The sequence below is a fragment of the Cryptotermes secundus genome, unplaced genomic scaffold (genome assembly GCF_002891405.2).
Source record: "Cryptotermes secundus unplaced genomic scaffold, Csec_1.0 scaffold3651, whole genome shotgun sequence".
In the NCBI taxonomy this organism is placed as follows: Eukaryota; Metazoa; Arthropoda; class Insecta; order Blattodea; family Kalotermitidae; genus Cryptotermes; species Cryptotermes secundus.
In genome coordinates, this window is record NW_019728599.1 from 219649 (window position 1) to 240662 (window position 21014).

At 38.0% G+C, this 21014-nt stretch overlaps 2 protein-coding genes across 3 annotated transcripts; one reads left to right on the forward strand and one right to left on the reverse strand.

Moving 5' to 3' along the window:
* Nucleotides 1–69: 69 nt before the first annotated feature.
* LOC111865312 (pterin-4-alpha-carbinolamine dehydratase) lies at nucleotides 70–6219 on the reverse strand. The gene is made up of 4 exons (XM_023853221.1): nucleotides 6110–6219; nucleotides 5725–5952; nucleotides 899–1021; nucleotides 70–414 (listed from the first exon to the last, which is right to left on the reverse strand). The coding sequence occupies exons 2-4, from the start codon at nucleotides 5854–5856 to the stop codon at nucleotides 223–225; spliced, it is 447 nt and encodes a 148-aa protein (XP_023708989.1). The 5' UTR covers nucleotides 5857–5952; nucleotides 6110–6219; the 3' UTR covers nucleotides 70–222.
* LOC111865311 lies at nucleotides 5855–20125 on the forward strand. Of its 2 annotated transcripts, XM_023853220.2 has the most exons (7): nucleotides 5855–6046; nucleotides 9091–9287; nucleotides 11039–11436; nucleotides 13201–13425; nucleotides 15074–15196; nucleotides 19238–19402; nucleotides 19548–20125. In XM_023853220.2, the coding sequence occupies exons 1-6, from the start codon at nucleotides 5938–5940 to the stop codon at nucleotides 19356–19358; spliced, it is 1173 nt and encodes a 390-aa protein (XP_023708988.1). In that variant the 5' UTR covers nucleotides 5855–5937; the 3' UTR covers nucleotides 19359–19402; nucleotides 19548–20125. The 2 variants fall into 2 exon arrangements, with proteins under 2 accessions (XP_023708988.1, XP_023708987.1); XM_023853219.2 differs by having other exon boundaries at nucleotides 19238–20125.
* Nucleotides 20126–21014: the final 889 nt, after the last annotated feature.

The following is a 21014-nucleotide window of genomic DNA, read 5'->3' on the forward strand; positions in this document are numbered from 1 at the left end:
AGGCTTGGTATTAGCAACTTGAGACTGGTCGGTCTGATGGTTAGATAGGAGAAGGAATAAGAATCTGCACAACACAGATAAACAGCTTTATTTGATGGGATCTCAACATTACAAAGAACATACTCTCAACACCTCTTGCATAACTCATTGAGTTTCAGGTGAAAATGATATCAGGTAGCATCATGGAACAGTCCTTCACCAGCAAAAGTGAGACTATGGAGTTCAGTCCTTTGTTGGGATCAGTGACTTGGCAACTGTGTCCATGAAGGAGGCCAGCTGGACGTCACGTGTGCTGAGTCCATTAACATCATGTGATGACAGTGTCACCTGCACCTTATTGTAGACATTGAACCACTCAGGGTGGTGGTCCATCTTCTCTGCCTTAAGTGCCACTTGGGTCATGAAACCAAATGCCTGTAACGATTTATTTTTGTGGGGTATTGTTATATGAATACATAAACTGCATGTGCACCAGATTGAAAGAAACTTGAGGTTATTACATCATGAGGAAATCCATAATTTATCCATCACCATCATTTTCATTCTGTCCTACTTAACTAGTTGATCCCTCCACTGCAATTTTGGGCATCCAATGATTCTTCTTCCTTTATGTATGAAACTAATTTGTCGAGTTACATGATAAGACTTCTCCACATGGCATATCCAGTTATTTCTATTATTCCTAATTCAGTACTTATATATGTTCAATTCCTTTCTAATCCTTGCAATTCCTAATACTATTTTTTAATGTTTGTTCAGCCAGATTCCAAAAAATTTATTTCTACGCATGTGCATGCACAGTCACTGACATTACTAACCAAGATGGAAGACTATATCAAAAAACCAAAATATTACTGTAATGGTATCCCAGTGGGCTGAATGGGAAATACACACAAACCTGATTGAAGTTGGTGAATAAAAATTCCTTATAGATGGCATCACGAGCATCCACCACAGACCAGCCATTAGATAGAAGAGGATCCAGCTTTGAAGTCCGTTCCTCAGGAGTCAGTTTTCCAACCTGTGACAGTAATTTGCTAGTATTTTATTATTATAACAAATAACTTCTTACATCAACTGAAAACATAACCACACATGTAATTTTCTGTCAGCTGACTCCAATGCTTCAAATGTCTGCATAGTTTTATGTGATGGTACAGAGTGGAAGACATGTAATGACCGAAGTGTTATTAGTTATCAGGGACATATTCAAAAGTAAGTTTTCTATCTGGATGAATCCATAAGAAAACAGGCTTTTGTAAATACACTGATGGTTGACATATTTAAAACATACTTAAAAATTTTTGAGAAGTACGTATACAGACTGGTGTAGCCTGAAAACTAGAGATGAGATCAGTAGTACCCACCCACTATTCAACTTCATTTGTGAATCAGAAAAAAATCAATTCCCTTAACTTTCTGGATTTGACTATCATTAAGACAATGATTTGTCATTTAACATATTTGTGAAACCACCAGCCAGTGACATAATAATAAATCACAATTCCTGTCATCCATGAATTTAAATTACTAGCAGTAAAGTTTTTTGTAAATATTCACAATAATTATCTGCTATTTAAAGAAAACAAAGGAAAAATAATCATGAACAATGAAAGACATTCTACACATTATGAATACCCACTTAATTTCCATAAGACAATAAACAAGGATGGCAAACCCAACACACCAACCAAAACAGAAGGGGAAAACGTACATGGATCTCATTCACTTATGCAGGACATGACATAAAGAAAATTCCAAAACTTTTCAGTAACAATAATATAAAGGATGCATGCAAAACCAATGATATGAAGTGCTTAAAATGCAAGAAACAAAATACAAATACATATAACAAAGAAGTCTAGACTTCAGTAAGAAATATGCAAGTCAAATCAGGTGGAACTTCAAGGGAAGTTTTACCAAACATATCAATGACATCAGAAAGGACAGAACAAAATCAGGCTATTCTCAACATAACTATTACAAAATTGAAGATGGCCACTGCTATAAGAATCTCAAATCCAAGACCAGTGCTGAGGGTTCAGTACACTCATATGCATTCTGAAAAGGCTGCATGGTGTAAGAATTCTATGCCCTTCATTACCAGTTGTTTAATGATGTACCCAATAGCAAGCCTTGCGGAAAATTTGTACCAGACATACAGTGTATGTTTAATTTCTTTCTACAATTTGATTTGTTTCATTCTGGTCCGTCACACTAACAATATCATGAAAAGTTAAACAGTTCTGTCTAGTGTGACTGGTGAAGATTTTCTTATTTCAATTATTTATGCCCTTACATGTTTTGGTCTTCAGAGACCATCAGAGGGACACCTTTACATCAGTACAGTTGGAAGTTACTATTACAATATATGTTCTGAACATTAAAATATATACATATAATAATATACAATTGGGCATAAAATCTGAAGTTTTTACAACTACAGCGGCTGTTCCAATACAGTAAAATATTTGTAATTGATTTGTTAAGATTTTATTGGCATTTATAAACCAAGCAGGTTTGTGTCGTTTTATTATTTCTCTTGACGGGGGCCGAATGTGTGTCACCATGTTGTCCTGTATGTCTTTGTGGTGTGCTGTGTTGTTTTTATAAATAAGAAAATCTTCACCTGTCACACTAGACGGAATTGTTTAACTTTCCATGATGTCTTTCTAGAACTTCTGTTAGAAACAGTTTACCTCTGATAAATATTTTGTGAGTTACACTACAAGCAGAGAGCTCAATCAGTACAGCAACAGGCTACAGACTAGGTGACTAGAGTTCGATTCTCGGCTGGGGCAAGTGGTTTCTCTTATCTCCACAGCGTCCAGACCAGCTCTGGGGCCCACCCAGCCTTCTATGCAATGGGTACCAAGGGCTCTTTCTCTGGATGTATGGTGGCCATGGCGTGAAGCTGACCGCTCACCTCCATTTAGAGCTGAGGTCAAAAATGGTGGAGCTATACCTCCACTCCACAACATTTTCCTTACGTGGTGCTTAATTAAGCACAGAGATAGTTAGTTAGTTATTGGAGAGGGTGGGTTTCCCCATGCACTTAGACCAGTATTGGTCCATTGTGCTTCCCTCTATGATATTCTACCAGTCTCTATACCCTACCGATAATGGTGCGTACCATCAGTCCTGCCGAGCAAGCGAGTTTGGCCTCGCTTGATGATGTCTATAATGCTTCCCCCATCTATCAGAGGCCTTAGAGACTACTGTTGGGCGGGAAACGTCCTGGAATGAGGTTTTTTTATGTGCCGTAAAGTTACGACATGGGGCACATGGCCTAAAGTCCCTCCCGGAGGACTTGTTCCCTGAATTTTTCCGCCCTTAAAAATTCGACGACCTCCGCCAGGTATTTGAACCCGCGTACCACGAGTCATGAGGTGGGAACGTTACCTCTAGACTACGGAGGCCACTAAGCACAGAGATAACTTTACCTTTACCTTTTCTATGCTCAATATGGATGCAGAAACAAATGCAGGTCTTCACATAAAAATCCACTTTTTAATCCAATTTTAAGCAAAATAGGAATATGCCAACAGATTCTAGTGAAACACAAAAATATCAGACTTCATGAAAATCCATTCAGTGTACAGACAGGCAGATTTTGAGGTTTTAATGGGTGCTTAAAAAGAAACTTTTATTGCAATTATAAACAAGGTCAAGGTGACAGGGCAGGAGAATATCATGTGGCCAGATACACTTCATATGATCTCGGTGAAATCATTCAACAGATGCCTATTTATCTATGTTTTACTGACTCACAAGGCAACCCAGTTCAAAGTGTTGTCATGGTAACACATCTCACCCATCAACGAACAAAACAAGCTGATCAATATTATTTTCATTATAGTGCACGCAAAAAGTTGGCAAACTGTCAGAATAAAAAGAAATGCATTCAGTGCAGCTAGAACAGATGACCCAGGGTGATGAAATTGGTCATTCAAAGTAGAACAAATATTATGTTCTTGGACATTATCCGTTATTCTGTCTTTATCTAAAAATATGTCCTGTTTATTTTTAAAAACACAGTGTTTCAGAGACTGGATTCTGTCTCCATCTTCAGGTAAAACCTATGCAATTGGGCCCAAACAATAGAGCTAGTCGCTATCTCCAGACACCTGTACCAACCTCAAGATGATACAGTAAAAGCCGAACACAGCACAAACCATCTGTGACAGCTAAGAAAACATTAAATTATTAGAACTCCACACATATGAGGTCTTGCCCCAGAGAAGTATTATGATAGAAATCATCACTGGAGAGAAGCAATACTCCTTATGGTACCAACACAAGAAAAACAAATTTTCCCACTCAAAACTACACTTAATGGAGTTTTAGTTTCTTCACTTCTGCTGTGATAACAGGGGTCCAGATGGGAGAGATGTCCAAATGGGGTTGACTTATCAGATGGTCCAGCAGAGACATGTGGGCTGATTCCTTGTATTTCCGGTATATGATGTCAGGCTCAATCTGCAAGACCTTCGCTTCATTCCAACATTTTGTGGCCCTTCTCATATGCATGTTGAGCTCATTTAGATTTTTCAAGCAGACCCTGTGTCAGATTATATTTGTGCTCTTTAATGCATACTTCTGAAGATCTACTTGTTTCACCAATGTAACACCTGCCACAATCACATGGGATGCTGTATGCACACTGCTTTGTCTGCTACGCATCTCTAACCAGTCCAGTTTTCATCAATGTCCCACAGAATGTATTTTTAGTTTTGCAGATGGCTCTGAGATGGAAATGGTTCTCCATGTGTCTGAATTTCTCACAAGTACCCTTAACATACGGGATGATGACAGCGCCTTGGTATACTGTGCCTGAAGAAGGACGATTTCTTGCCGATGGCTTCATTAGAGTCAACAAATTCTTCTGAATATTCACTTAGGATCAGATCATATCTTATATTTTTAATTACACTGTTAAAATCCTTCTGATTCTGACATATGACCTTCGCTCAGTTGACCAAACTATAAATGACTCCCCTTTTTACGTGATGTGGGTGGTTGGGCTTGAAGAGCAGATAACAACCAGTATGGGCAGGCTTCGGGACCCTGCTTCATAACCAGCACAAGATAGGGGTCTGGTCAGCTTCATCACCCAGCCGCTGTACCCTTGAGGAAAGAGTCCCTGGTATCCATTGGACAGGAGGCCAGGAGGGCTCCAAAGCCGACTTGAACACTGTGGGGAAAAGAAAAATCCCTTGACCCTGCCAGGAATCGTACCCCGGCAGTCAAGTCAACAGCCCGTCGCCATACTGACCAAGCCAGGACAGCTTCAATATTACTGTCATACCATACTCAAACTGCAAGCATGTCAGATGTTATCTTAAATATCAACTGGCTGTATGTAGCGCCCGAGTGGTTAGCAATACTGCTTCATACTTGGGATATACCGGGTTCAAATCCCGATGTGATGACCCACTTACTCAATATTTTTCGTGTCTTTCCTCAGCCCCTAAAGGCACATGTGACGCCAATTTCTTGTACCAGACCGCTATCGTATTCTTTCAGATCCCTCGCTCACTATTTCATACTCGTGATATAATTCAAGGTTACACAGTCCGAACAATTTAAAGCCTTCTGCCTGTCTGGTTAAAGGTAATGTGATTAAACCGAAGACTGTATAAAATTAAATGAACGATTGAATAAAACCCATCCAATTAGATTAATCAGGTTTAAGAGTGATTAAACCGTAAACATAAGACTCACCATTTTCCCACTTTTCCTCTTCTTTTCACTAGCTGCGACAGCCTCCGTTTGAATTTTCTGTACCAACAAGGGTCTTGGGAACCTAGCAAGTGACTGCCGCCAGAGCGCGCTGTATGTGCGTAATGATGGCATAATGATTGTAAAGTTGAGAGTAGCGAGCGGCTAGAGAGAATGTAGCGTTGGTGATGTAGGTTAATATTTCTTGATTTCTTTATGAAGTGTGCAAAGCTGGAAGAAGAGGAGGATCGTCATACCGAAGCAATGAAACCAGTCAAGTGTCACATATCTGAAGTCGCAAGCCTTGATGACCGGGCTATTTTAGGTACGTTTCCTGGGATTCAGAATGCCACAGTTTTCATATGTATCATTTGATGAATATACTCACGTGCATTGTATATCGGTGTATATCGCAATGCCTTAACGGCCTAAACTCCCCAGTTTCCAACTAATTTTCGATAGCTAAAGTGTTACCAACATGAGAGTAAATTTTTCGCTTAGTGGGGGGTGGAGTCCAGCTGGGTCCACTCGGTACTGCGCCCACTGATTCTACAAGCTGGACCGAGCTGGACACTGTCCAATGGAAGAATTTTAGAAGGAGAATAGGTGGATGTCTCGAACATAAAATTAATTGTGAAGTACGCGATGGTCACAGAAAATCATCCATATATAGAGAGAAATTGATTTAAAAAGGCCTACCAGTGTGGGAAAAACTTGAGAATGGTGAAGTAATGTAACGTGTACTTAAAAAACTCCACGGAACTGAGACCTTGAGAAGCCGCCTGTTGCATAGCTACTTAAAAATTTCCCAACATTTTATGGAACCCCGAGGTTCATTATCTTATTCACAAGAGCCTGCCACTGGTCCTTATCCTGAGCCAGATAGATCCAGTCTATACCACCCCAACTATTCTCTCTAAGATCTATTTTAATATGATCCACCCACCTACATCTCGGTCTTCCTAGCCATCTCTTACCTTCTGGGTTTCCCACCAGTGTCGTATATGCATTTGTCTTCTCCCTGATTCATGCTACATGACCTGCCCATCGCGTCATCCTTAACTTGATAATTCTAATTATATCTGGTGAACAGTACAACTTAAGAGGCTCTTCATTATGCAGTTTTCTCCAACCTCCTGTCACTTAACTCCACTTTGGTCCAAATATTCTCCTCAGCACCCTGTTCTCAAGCACAGTCAGTCTTTGTTCCTCTCTTAATATAAAAGACCAAGTTTCACTCCCATACAAAACCACAGGGAAAATTATAGTTTTGTGTATTCTAATGTTTATGTTTTCAGGCAGTAGAGGAGAAAGCAAAATGTTTTGGGCTGAATGGTAGTAAGCATTATCTGAATTCAACCTCCTTTTGTTTTCCTCATGAATCAGATTTTTAGGTGTCATTGCAAAATATTCAAACTGTGTCACATTTTCAAAGGATCTATTACCTGTTATTATGTTATGATTTTTCCGTGCTTTCTGGTGATGAGACAGAAACATATGTGTAGTTTTCTCTGTGTTTTTTCTTTTCTAGGCCAACCTCCTTACTGGCATCAATTTTGAGTTTCTGTGTTTGTCTTTATGGTGTCTGTGTTGTCACCACTAGATTCAGTATAGACCAGAAGCAGATTTGTCCCATTTCATTTCAGTCCCACCTGGTTTTCTTGGACCATCCTAATGGCATATGCTAAAGCAAAGTTGGAAAGCAACGGCGATGAAGAATACCTTTGTTTCAGACCATTTTGGATAGGAACATTTATCAGACAAATGTTTACCTATACGAACTTTAGTATATGTTTTGTTTAAACACATTTTAATCGGCGTAACTAGTTTCATGGGTACCCCAAACTCTATCAGAATATCGTACAATACTTCCCTCCTAACTGAATCATAGGCTTTCTTGAAGTCTACAAATAGCTGATGTACTGTCTCCTTGTGCTCCCATTTTTTCTCCAGTATCTGACGAATGCAAAAGATGTGATCAGTAATTGATCTGTTACATAAAAACCCACACTGATGATTCCCAATAATTTCATCTTATGTATGGACTTAACCTTGAGAGAAGCTTCATAACTTGTACTCTTCTCCAAGTATAATTAGAATGATCAAGTCAAGGAGGATGGGGTGGGCAGGTCATGTAGCACGAATGGGGGAGATGAGGAATGCGTATAGGATATTGGTGGGAAAGCCAGAAGGAAGGAGACCACAGGGAAGACCAAGACGTAGGTGGGTGGACAATATTAGATTGGATCTTAGAGAGATAGAATGGGATGATGTGGATTGGATAGATCTGGCTGAGGATAGGGACCAGTGGAGGGCTCTTGTGAACACGGTGATGAACCTTAGGGTTCCATGAAATGCTGGGAAATTCTTGAGTAGCTGCAGAATTGGCGGCTCCTCAAGAAGGGCTCAGCTCCATGAGTAAGTAAGTAAGTATGGATCTTAGAACATAATATTTGACCTCCTGCTTGAATAAGTTCTGCCAGAATTTGATCACTAATTGGCAATTTATACTTTTTCAACTTTGCAGTTGCATTTTCAACCACAGAAGGACTAGGATCAAGTACTAACAGTTCAACTATATGCATTTCTATCTGCCTAACATTACTGACCCAATGAACATTCAATAACTGAGAGAAGTAGTTCTTCAGTCTAATGAAAATGTTGTGGGAATCTGCAAGCAGATTATCATTTCATCCTGTACTAAGCTACTTCTAGGTTTGTAACCCTTCCAAAATTATTTTTTTTTCTCTATACAGGCCCCTAATATTCTTGTTCTTACTATTTTTAGCAAGCACATTAATTTTGACTTTCAGATTTTCCCTCTTATTATTCCTGAAATGCCTACTGGCTTCACATCTTATATTGTTCAGAGTAACCCCATTTATTAAGCGGCCTCCATAGTCTAGAGGTAACGCTCCCACCTCATGACTCGTGGTACGCGGGTTCAAACCCGCATATATAAAATTAGTATAATTTTAAAATCAACTAATTTGCAAGCTGATGCTTCAAGTCCTTTATCCTTTCCTAAATTCTTTGAAAAGATTACCTCCCTACAATTTATTACATTAGAAACAAATATACAAGAACCCCCATGCTTATCTTTAACCCTGCAGAAACTATCTGCCAGTTTATAATGTTCAGTATTTATATGTAATGACGATAAAATCATCAAACATTGGCCAGAGTTGATCAGTTTATGTTACTCATCTATACATACTTAAAGATCAAGGCTCAACATCAGTCCTTTGCCACTCATGAGGACTTGATGCCACCACATAAACAGTAGCAGCTCCTGCCCACACCCAACCTTCATCCATAACCATAATTCTGCACCAAATTACAGTGAAGAATTTATGTTTCTGTCAACAGTTTCATTTCAACATGGTGAATTGATCCCAGAGGAAGCTCACAAAGTGAAATGTGGACTTTATGCACACAAAAAGACAGGGAAACATGTAGTGGCAGTGGCTTTGGATGATGACCATGTTTTTAGTGGCACTGAGCCAGCAGCTGACAGCCAGCTAGCATGGAACCTGATAGCTGTAAGGAACAAGAGAACCAATAAGGTAAGATTATTATCTGAACAGCCTTGGCACATTCTTCATGATACCTGTTATGTTTACAGTTAAAATTGTAGATTTGGTTACTTCTCAACCAATACACTACACACTTCCTGCACAACACTTAGAGCTCTAAAGCTAAGCATCACTCATGAGGGGCAAAAGATAATGGGAAGTCAGTACAAGTAAACTGTATTATCTGCCCATATTACAGAAGTACATACCCCTTACAGATGCTGTTCAGTATAAGGTGTATTTATATAAAAAGTCTCACAAATATTAACTTCAAACTTTCACTCATATCAGGGAGAGAATGAACATTTAAATAAAATATAATTTAAATTACATTGTTTGACCTGAGCAGATTGATGAGGTGGTAATGCTCTTGGATTTGGTTTGGGAGATGCTTGGTTTGAATCTCTGCTGAGACACCACCTGTTCTGACTTAGACTTTTTGTGGTTTTCTTCAGTCCCTCCAGGCAAATGCCAGGAACTCTAGTTCATTATTCAGTCATCTTACTTTTTGACACTATATAGTCTGAGATATTGATGGAATCATAAAATAAACCATAACTGTTACATGATCTTGTTAGTATAAATTCACAACAGACCAGGGCAGAATACAAGTGGCAATTGGTTCTAGTTGAGGAGGGCATGGTGAAGAATAAAAGCTGATAGATTGATGGGTGTGGGAGAATTTATGTTGATTCTTCCTCTGAACCAACACTGGTTACATTACTCTTGTTTATTGCTTATAAATACAATATGCTGTATTTATAAATAAGTATTTTAAAATATACACTTGGCATATGGAAGCATGGTACATGTTGGACCAACTTTTTCTCTCTTCATGAACCATTGTTGCTGTTACAGTCATTTTGGTAACATGTTATTCAGATGGCAGTTCATGTCAAATAAAGTAGAACTAGAGAAAGTGAGTTAATTGTCATACATAAATTTTTTCCAGTTAGATTTTTTTGTTAGTACTGAATGAGATTTCTTTAGGTAATTAATATTTAATAAGCGGATTCGTGTTTTGACAGCGATTAGTAACAGGTATTCATGACTCTGTCTTTTTGGGGAGGATGTAGGGGTGATTGTTCATTGCAGTTCTCAGATGTAGGATTTATAACATGTGAGCACAGCTGAGAGATCTGTAGATGAGCTATTGTCTCTGTTATGATTAGACACTGATGTGAAAAGTTAGTTAATTGGCTTGCAATTATTTTTTATCTGCATGCTACACTGTAGTAAAATGGATTCATTTCTTGATGCAAATGGAATAAAGCTTACTGCACCGTCTGTTGGCCGCATTTTATATTATATAACCAAACTCAGGTCTTCACACACTGCAGGGTAATATGTCATTTGCATGAGTTCTGTCTGGTATTCAGAATACATGGAGCAACAAGAAATATTTACATCATTCTGGTCTGGAAATCTCCAAGAAATGTTTGTAATACTTTGAAGATAGGAAGATAACATTAAAATGGATCTCATGGGAGTAGTTTATGAGGATGTAAAGTGAATCGAATTGGCTCATGATAGGGGTCTAATGGAGGGCAGTTGCGAGCATGGGTATTGATTTAGAAATTCTGTAAAAACATAGAATTTCTTTCCATGTGAATGATTATCAACTTCTTGAGGCAAACTGTACCATGAAGCCAGTAAATTCTGCCTAGTTCAGGCTGCATAATAATTTATTTACTCTTGAAGTAAGCTGGGTTGTTTGTAAACATTTGGTACTCATATGGCAGGTGCGGATATTTCCAACAACAAGCGTCATGCTGTCCCCTGTCTCTCATGTGGCAAAGACTAGTTCTGTGTCAGTGGTCACACAAGAAGACAAAGATCGACTCCGCATGAAGTTTGGCTCCAGAAAGCAGCAGCGTTTATTAGAAAACTACATGCGCACACGGACAGATACTGATGCTCTGAAGGATAAGCTGAAAAATGCCATTGACAATGTGTCTGTTGAGCAAGCCAGTTTGCAGCCAATTGTTAATGCTTCAGATGAAGCATACCTTCCTCCTATGAACCGAGATGCAGCTACAGTTGATGGTGTTTACAACTTGCATGACATAGTGTCTGCTGAGGAGCTGGCATCTCTGAAGGAAGAGGCTGTTAGAATTATGAAGGAGCCACAGAATGAGGGGTGAGTATAGTTGGCTTGACCCTCTCAACATTGAGCTGATCATGTGAGACAGTTTGAGCCGGCTGGTGCCTGTAGTCTGGTTTACTCTTGCATGTGTACACATAACGTTGGCCAAAGTGGTAACACTTCTGACTTATACTATGGAGGTATCTGGTTGAATTTTTGTTGAGACATCACCTATCCTGACTGAGATTTTCGTAGTTTTCCTCCGTCACTCCAGGTAAATTCCAGGATAGTACCTTAAATTAGATCATAACTGCTTCCTTTCTCGTATTTTCCGGTTCATTGTTCACTGCCATCCTCTTGTTTTGTGTTTTGTACTCTGAGTAACTGACAGCATTGTTAAATAAACTACAAATAAGTATTTATTGCATGTGTTTAGAGAAGGCACTTCAGTGCAAACAGTTTGATTTTGTGTGCTTTCTGTTTTTAATCCTGAGCACAGAGGTATGTCTTGTGTTATTAAATTTTTGCTGGCCAGCATAGCCTCCAACCCAAGTCTTTGATAGGAGGAGGCTAATGCTTGTAGCATATAAAGGTAAAGTTGTTTCTGTATGTAATGTTTACTGGTTCTGCTTTGCATTACTGCAGTGGCACATACATGTGGCCTAGCATTGCATTTTTCAATAATAATATTCCTGAGCTGAAGTCTGGCTGCCAGCCCCCTATTGCCTTGAGATTTGTAATCTCCTTATTCCCAGATAAAATGATAATCTCTGAGCTAAAATTCAGTTGCTAGCCTCATAGTACTGGGGATTTAAAATCCCCTATAAGTGGACAACATAGGTTACTTATGTACCGAGCCATGATGATGTAGGGGGGAATGATGATATAGCTCTTAATGTGAGCACTGAGCAGATGTTGATGGTAGTTTCATGTCCTGGCTGCTTTACAAAGGGGGAAAAAGCCCCCAGTACCCATTTGATATAAGGCAGGGTGTGACCCAGAGTCAGACTGGATGTGGCGATAAAGAGGAAAATATTCCTCTTCCTGCTGTAACCCCAGTCATCAAAATTGTAGTCTCATTACTACATTAATTTAGTTATCCCAGCTCCTGAAGCATACACAAATGTTAATCATTATTATGGGAGTACCACTTGGAATGCAAATAATAACTGATGACAGACTAGTATCAGTTTAGTTCACATCCTTAACCATTTTCTCTGAGATATATCTTATTCTCATTTTTGCTATTTTGTTTCCACCAAATGGTTCATCAGAGTTCTTCTGATCCAAAATGATGCCAGTTAAATTGGATGCCTAAATTTATATTTTGTCAATTTTTCTTATACATGCATATAAAGTAGTAGATTTTCTGTTCCTAATGTTTTCTCAAAAAGGCAGTTCACTTCATACAGAATGATGATACAGATCAGTATGTGTTAGTCTTTAGATAGCAATGTGCTATAATATAAATATTCATTTCATAATTCTATCATGAGAATCATTGCCTGGTTTGTATTTGGACTGTAACCGATACATGTGTTGGCCTGATCACTGGCTCTCCTGACAAGAGTGTTCTTCAGATCTTCCAGGTGAATGTTGATACTGTACATATGTGTACTGAAATGGCCGTGAGTACTACTGAAGTCACTGCACATAATCATTTTTATGTCTTTTCTAGTGTTATATAATCTGTGCAGTTGATATGTCATTAAATAACCTATTAACTAATCAATTTCTAAGCTAGCCTGCTCAGTAGGAATAGAGGAATAGTGTAAGCATAGAATTTTATCATAATAGTTGCTGTTTGTCATGTTATAGGTTCAGTTTATTTTTCCGGGAGACCCTTCCAAACTTGCTGAACATTGGTAACAGTGAGCAAGTGCTTGAAGCTGTGTGTGCCTTACTGTATGCTGATCTGCTCATTAAGTTCCTAAATACATCTGTTAAAAGTTTACAAAAACAGAAAAACATTATTTGTCCATACTCAGAGGATATCAACTCCAAAATCATCAGTACATTTACAATGAAATCTGCAAATGGCAGGTAGGTACATTTTGTTCTCATGGCTGGTGATGGTAAATAGTATATGGTAAGGATTATCCAATGTAGTGAAGAAGCAATACTAACTCTGTGGTGAATACAGATATGTTTATTCGTATGAATAGACTCTTCATGTACATCGATATTTTCTTCCCATCGAGGTATGTCAGTCCACGTCCCAGTATGAAATACAAAGGAGGTTATCAAAATTTTTCTTTTCTTTAGTTTTTGCCATGCATCATCTATGTCATTTTATAATCATATTTCTATTCTTCCTCCCTGACCCCCTTTGCCTTACTACTTTTAAGCCCCCCCCCCCAAGTCAGTTTTCATGAGCATCTCAGGGATGTTTGGAAAGACCACAGGTTTCACTAAATAATATTTTATTTGTTAGGATTTCCCAGCAAAATACTTACTGATTTAATACACATGCTTCTATATACACAGTCACTGGATAGTAGAAAAACATGCTGTTACAATTATGTTGATCCTGTTTACACTGGTAAACTTCAGTAATACTCACTAAAACTGGCCTAAGACTGACATCAGTTGTCTGTATCAACTCTGTTCATATAAAATTCGAATTTGTGATGTTCAGAATTAGCATCCTAATCTACATTATGGGTGGGCTTCTCCACAATTCTCTTATGACTACTGTTGGTCCTTTAACTTAATTACTGGTGCATGATTTTGAACTCTAGGAATATAAGAACTTTTTCTACTCATAGTTGGAATTCACTTTCTGTTTAAACTGACAAATTCTAAATTTATCAATACCAGTAGCTTTCAGATTAATTTATATTAAAACTCCACATTAGCCATATGAAATAAAACAATAAAGCACTTGATTTCCTCATCATCATCATAATAAAATCCAAATGTTGTAAGCAAATTTGGAGCTACAACATTGTATATTTTCCTTAGGATTATTCACAGATGCCAGTGTTAAAAATTCTCACATTTATTATAATTCTGATCTATTTATTCTTTCAGAATTCATTATTTTCGGTTTCAAGTATTTCTACAGGTATCCATGCATGTATTTATTATAAGCTGTCACAGGCCTCCATGATTTTATCATAGGAACTTATAATTATGTGCCTTATTATGTTGACGCCATTCTCAGATGAGCTTTTGACTTAAGCTCAACCTAATTAGGGTAAGTAAGATTTGAGGCTTTCATGGCGGTGACTATGAAGAAAGCAGTCTTCTGGGATTTGGCACCGTGTATATGTGGTGTTAACCGACGTTTCGGAGGAACGTATCGCCTCCATCTTCAGGGTAGAAGAAAAAGTATAAGAAATCTGCAAGCGACAAGACCGTGAGAACGGTAAAAGCAGACTACTTTTACCGTTCTCACGGTCTTGTCGCTTGCAGATTTCTTATACTTTTCCTTCTACCCTGAAGATGGAGGCGATACGTTCCTCCGAAACGTCGGTTAACACCACATATACACGGTGCCAAATCCCAGAAGACTGCTTTCTTCATAATTAGGGTAAGGTTTGATGTATTTAATTTGTTGTGAGTTGCAAATAACCTCTGCTGCTGAAGTGACTTCAAACCACTTAATTAATTGAATAAATAAACACTTTGACCATTCACATAAAGTATGTATTGTTCCATATGAATCAGAAATAAACTCTTTGTGCAGGTTGCGACCCAATTCCTTAAAGGACAAAGCATTATGCTACCTGATCGTGCTTGGGCTTCTTCTTACACAGTTCAAGCTCAACCTTGAGTTACTGTCCAAATCTCTTGCAATATCTGTGAAGAGGTGAGTGTTTTGAGTGATTGGTTGATTTATTTATTTAACATCCATAACTGTTACATTATGTACAATTGGACAAGTCAGTTTTTTAAAAAAATATATGAGATTAAACATCACATCAAATGACTAATAATATAAAAATCATAGAAAAATAACATAATAAGTCCTTTAAATATGATAAAACAGTGGATGAGTATAATAAGGCAACAAAAGCTAAACTATAAATTACATGCAATAGCTAAAATAAATTACCTAATTATCTTTGTTTTATTATTAAGCTAATTCTTGTAAAAATATTCTTGAAGGGAATAAAAAGCTTTGCACAACAAGTAATCCTTTAATTGACGCTTAAAAACCTTGAACTCTTGAATACTTCTTATTTGAGAGGGCAAGTTATTATACAATCTTATTCCCATGTTAATCACACTCCTTTTACAACGTGAGGTGTTACATGGTTGGACATACAAATTCTGCTTATGTACTGTGTTATAACCGTGCACATCTGAATACGAGATGTTATATATCCTATTTTTCCTTAAAAAACACAACGTCTCAAAGATATACAATGAAGTTAAGGTTAAAATTTTAAATTCACCAAAAAATTCTCTACACGATATCCTGTTATTGACTCTTTTGATCAGTCTTAAACATTTTTTTTGGATTTTAAATACAGTTTGAATGTCCTTTTGACCACAGCCCCAAAAAATAATACCATATCTCAATAAAGATTCAAATTTCGCAAAATACACACTTCTCAAAATTGGAAGACTGACCAAATCTCATAAGGATTTGATAAGATAGATGGTTTTGTTTAATTTTTGAACTAAACGGTGAATGTGAGAGAACCAACTTAAATTCTCTCTAATATATATACCTAAAAATTTTAAATTAGCTGTGTATGTTATTTTCTTATTATTCAAATAAAGTTCCGGTTTATCAATTTGACGGGGACCACGTCCCTGAAAAAAGAGTGCTTTTGTCTTTTCAATATTAATAATAAGATGATTTACTGCGAACCAATTTTCTAATTGATGCATAGAAACTATAGTTTTATCATTTAAAGATTTAAGATTTTTGTCAATAATTAGTATATTGGTGTCATCTGCAAATAAAACAACTTTTGCTTCATGAACAGCTTTAGGCAAATCGTTTATAAACATTAAAAACAAAAGAGGTCCCAGATTAGAGTAGAATGGAGTGTTGTAATAGTCAAAGAATTTTGTTTTGCCATTAACCTGAATTCAGTCATTATTTTCAAATGGCTAGACATTCCATACATTTTTCATACTGTTAAACATATTCTTTCAACAGAGTTGTATTTCTACGATTGTTGTTTCTGGACATTATCCATCATCCTGTTTTTATTTAAAAAACAATGTTTTGTGGACTGGATTCTGTCTCCATCGTCAGATGCAGCCTAGTCTCTTGGGCCCAATCAATATAGCTAGTCCCTATCTCCAGACACCAATGCCAACACAGTGTACAATATATAAACCAAGCACTGTAAAATACCATCTGTGAGAGTTAAGATAAACATTAAAAACATTAATAAAACTCGACGTACGAGGTCTAGCACCCGTATCCATGCACTATTTGACAACTGTTGTTGTTAAACCCAGAGAACTATCCGAATGGAAGTCATCACTAAAGATACAAATTCTATTTATGGTACCAACCTGATAACACAATTTTCACACATAATCTACAGTTGATGGAGTTGTTAAAATTAGTACTATCAGAATGGAAGTCATCACTAAAGAGACAAATGCTATTTATGGTACCAACCTGATAACACAATTTTCACACATAATCTACAGTTGATGGAGTTGTAGTTTTCTGACTTCTGCTGTAATGGGAGTCCAGATGGGAGAGATGTCTAAGCTGGGTTGACTGACCAGATGATCTATTAGAGATGTGGGCAGATTCCTTATATTTCATGTAGCTGGTATGTGGTTCAATCTGCAAGACCTCCACTTCTTTCCACCGTATTTTGTATAATTTTGATTTCTCAAGCAGAGAGGTCAAGAAAGAAATGCTAGCTTAATTTACTCAATGTTGGCCGCCATCTCCTTCAGAATAGTCTCGTTGGGAATGTATACATTGATCCTGTCGGTTTTTCCACACTTCAGTTTTTTCGGACATGCCAGCAACTGAATGAGCCATATCACCCTCAAAGTATTCCCTCCTGCATCGATGCACCACTCCCAATGCCGTTGCCACTTCTGGAAACAGTCGTGGTACACATTTTTCGGGATTGTACATAGCTCCATCTGAGAATTTTCCATTTTCTTGAATCATATGAAATCATCATCCTTTCAAAGTGATTTTCACTTTGGGAAATAAGAAAAAGCCTGCTGGAGCCAGGTTGGGTGAATAGGGTGGCTGAGGTAGCACACTTGTGTTCGTGTTGGCCAAAAAGTCATGAATCAGTAGCGATGCATGAGCTGGTGCATTAACATGATGGGGGAAGCAGGAGTTGTTTCTCCACAACTGAGATCTTTTTCACCTGACATTTTCCGTTGGATGTTTCAGCGCTTCAAGATAATACCAGCACATCACTGTTTGCCCCCGATGTAAGAATTCATGACGCACAACACCTTCGATGTCAAAAACCCTGTCAACATGACTTTCACGTTCAGCCTCATCTTGAAGAATCTTTTCCAACCCATTGTGAGACTGCATTTTCATTTCCACATCGCATCCACAAACCCATGTTTCATCACCAGTTATACTTTTTTCAGAAAGTTTTCATCCTCACTAGCATGATCCAAATGTTCCTGACAGAAGGCAATGCAGCTGTCTCTCTGATCCTGTGTCAGATGTGGGGCAAACTTTGAAAACTGCTTGATGCATTTCATTTTTGTCATAAGAATGTCATGACATAATCTGATCAATATGTTGCACTCTTCTGCTATTTACCGCACTGCCAACAATGATTAAAACGCACGATTTCACGAACTTGTGCAACTTGAGCATCGTCACATGTTGAGAGCCATTCCAAACACGCCTCATCATGTGCTGACTGCCTACCATCCTTAAATTGCATAAACTGTTAATAACAATGTGTGTGGCTCATGTACTGATCAGCATAACCATTTTTCATCATTTAGTGAGTCTCTGTAAACGTTTTCCCTGGTTTGAAGCAAAATTTAATGTTAATACACTGCTCGTGAATATCAGCCATCTCGAATATCGCAAGACACACTTCTCCTCGCATGTGAACAAATAGCTGTAGGGCAGTGATTAATCACAGCAGGATGATGCAGCAAGAAGGATGATAATTAGGAAGCATGCCACCAGTTAGCACAGCTTACCCAACATTACTAAGATGCCAGGTTTGTGCAGTATTGCAAAAGTTCCAGAACTTTTTAAACAGACCATGTACATCGAATCCTCCAACAGAACTCCACACCCAAGGCAGAGCAAAGTTTGGACCTTGCAGATTCTGCCTCACTTGCCATCTCCAAATTAGACACTCTATTTGTTGCTGCAAAATTAAGCCTTCTCTTAAGCACCAATTCTTCTGATTCTGTGAGAACATGCTCTGATAAATTTAGGGAAAATTTTCAGACTCACGAATAGCTTCTGGGGTATCACAAGACTGCTGCCTTCTATATTTTCAGCTTGTTTCATATTTCTCCCTTTTTCAAGCCACAGTGTATGTAAACGTGTTAGGCATGTGCTAGTCTTGACTTCTCCATATCAGATCAGGAAAAAAGAAACCACAGTCTCAGTTTGAACATAATTTTTTCAGTTTTGAACTTCAGAAACTTCTAGATAGGCTGCTTTCACTTAATGCAGTAGCTTCAGAATTGTTATGGTTGGCATTGCTAGCATGAATCAATTTGTTGACAGTGTATTTCTGTCCCTCTATCTACGCGTGGTGAAAAATGACATGACCCTAGATCTGAATTTATATTAAATACAGTGTGTGTGAAAATTTCTCATGGGAAAAGTATCTAATAATAAAATGGGTATGTAGTTCAGTTTAGTTCATTGTAAAGAAATGGCTTATCTTGACCTGATGTTTTGGTTCTCTTCTTCTAGGCTACATCAGTACTGCCACCAAGTAGGAGCTGTCTCTAGCTCCAGGGCTTCCTCCACTGTGATCCTGAAGTTACCTTTGCCGCCACTGAAACAGCTTCAGACAATGATGAAAAAAAAATAGTTATTAAGGAACATCTGTTTTGAACTTTGTTGCTATATTCTCTGGTATGAAAAATTCATGTGTTTTTATTGCAGCAGTCAAAGCATTTCAAAGTGTTGTCATTTCAGTACTTTCTGTGAACATTCTTCATCAGAATATGCTGTAACCGAATCTCTTGAATCTGATTTCCTATATCCACTTTTTTTTAAGGGATACGAGGATCCTGAGTGTGCTGCCTTGTGATGAGTTGGATATATGTACCACAAGAGAGCTAAAAGACAAGTTTCAGTTATCTGAGTCAATCAGAAACTTCAGTGGAATATATTTTCCAAAATTATGAATCATTTTACTTTCCATTGATATGACATGGACCACACAGAAAACAGAATCTCCAGCTGTTCCTCATTGCCCTGGGAAAGTCTGTAGCAAGTTGTTACCTAGCAATGATAGGCAGGTAAACAGAGAAAGCCAGAGACCTTTTTCCTTTGACAAAAGGCCCACATAGAAAATTACATGTCCAACAATTCTTCCATTGTTGTGTGTATTCATTGCCATGGAAAAACATATTTTAATGAGCCATTGCCTAGCACTGAATGGAGGGATTCACTTAACCAAAAGGTTGCCTTGCAGAAATAGGAGGAATACACATACAGACACACAGACTGATGGGATGGATTTATGAAGTATGCCTTTGAGAAGAGGTAAGTTAAAGGAAAGATATACAGGGTGTTTCACGACTTTAGGGAATAACTGCAGGAGGTGATTTCCTAGGTCTTTGTGATCAAAAAATTCATATAAACGTGTGTCCGATTTTGGACGGTTACGGAGTTATGACCGTTTTTTCATTCCCGTACACGCCCTCGTGTGAACCGCATCTATCATCTGGCAGGTCACTATTCTTAGCCAGCTACAGACAGAGCGTTCTCGTTATCTAGACACTTGAGAGGTACCTAAGGCGTGATGGGTTGGTATGTCCGGCCACAGACCCGCGCGGTTCACAACCGAGCAGCAGCCTGTGTTGTGGCCGGCGGTGGCATTTTCGAAAATCAGCTTTAAGCACCAATAAATTCAAATTAAAGGTAATTTCACGAAGTTAACTTTACATTCATACTTTAAATGTATCATGTATTATGCTGGTTTATTATTTTGTTCCATTTATTGTCAGTAATCATTACCTTCTATTCTGAGTTTAAAACGGTCATAACTCCGTGACCGTCCAAAATCGGACACATGTTTATATGAACTTTTTTGATCACAAAGACCTAGGAAATCACCTCCTGCAGTTATGCCCTAAAGTCGTGAAACACCCTGTATAATGGTACAATCTTCACAAAAATAATTCTGAAAGACAGAATAGAAACTATTGTGTCAACATTAGCTCTTGGTGGTAACACTACATGTTTTGACCTTTTCTTTGGGTCATCTTCAGGCATACAAATGCTGGTACTAGCTCTTGAATTGCATCATTTATCAATATCAATTCATATTGTGTTGTTCAGACAGAACCGCTACTGCATAATAATAACTCCACCATGGGGAACTGTATATATAAAGAATATCAAATTTGAATATCCAGCTCCACATATAAACAATCCCAGAGTGATAGTCAGAATGAGTATAGCCTTCACATGATAGTAGAAAGATCAAAAACCAACACGACCCAGATTCTGAGGCAAG

What these genes read in the sequence shown, in the direction of transcription:
- LOC111865312 (XM_023853221.1), bottom strand. Translation starts at nt 5,856, where the DNA reads ATGCCATCATTACGCACATACAGCGCGCTCTGGCGGCAGTCACTTGCT. An exon ending in AGAGGAAAAGTGGGAAAATG is followed by an intron (nt 1,022 to 5,724) that starts GTGAGTCTTATG and finishes TTACTGTCACAG; the next exon opens with GTTGGAAAACTGACTCCTGA. An exon ending in TATTCACCAACTTCAATCAG is followed by an intron (nt 415 to 898) that starts GTTTGTGTGTAT and finishes AAATCGTTACAG; the next exon opens with GCATTTGGTTTCATGACCCA.
- LOC111865311 (XM_023853219.2), top strand. Translation starts at nt 5,938, where the DNA reads ATGAAGTGTGCAAAGCTGGAAGAAGAGGAGGATCGTCATACCGAAGCA. An exon ending in ATGAAATCTGCAAATGGCAG is followed by an intron (nt 13,426 to 15,073) that starts GTAGGTACATTT and finishes CTCTTTGTGCAG; the next exon opens with GTTGCGACCCAATTCCTTAA. An exon ending in CTTGCAATATCTGTGAAGAG is followed by an intron (nt 15,197 to 19,237) that starts GTGAGTGTTTTG and finishes CTCTTCTTCTAG; the next exon opens with GCTACATCAGTACTGCCACC.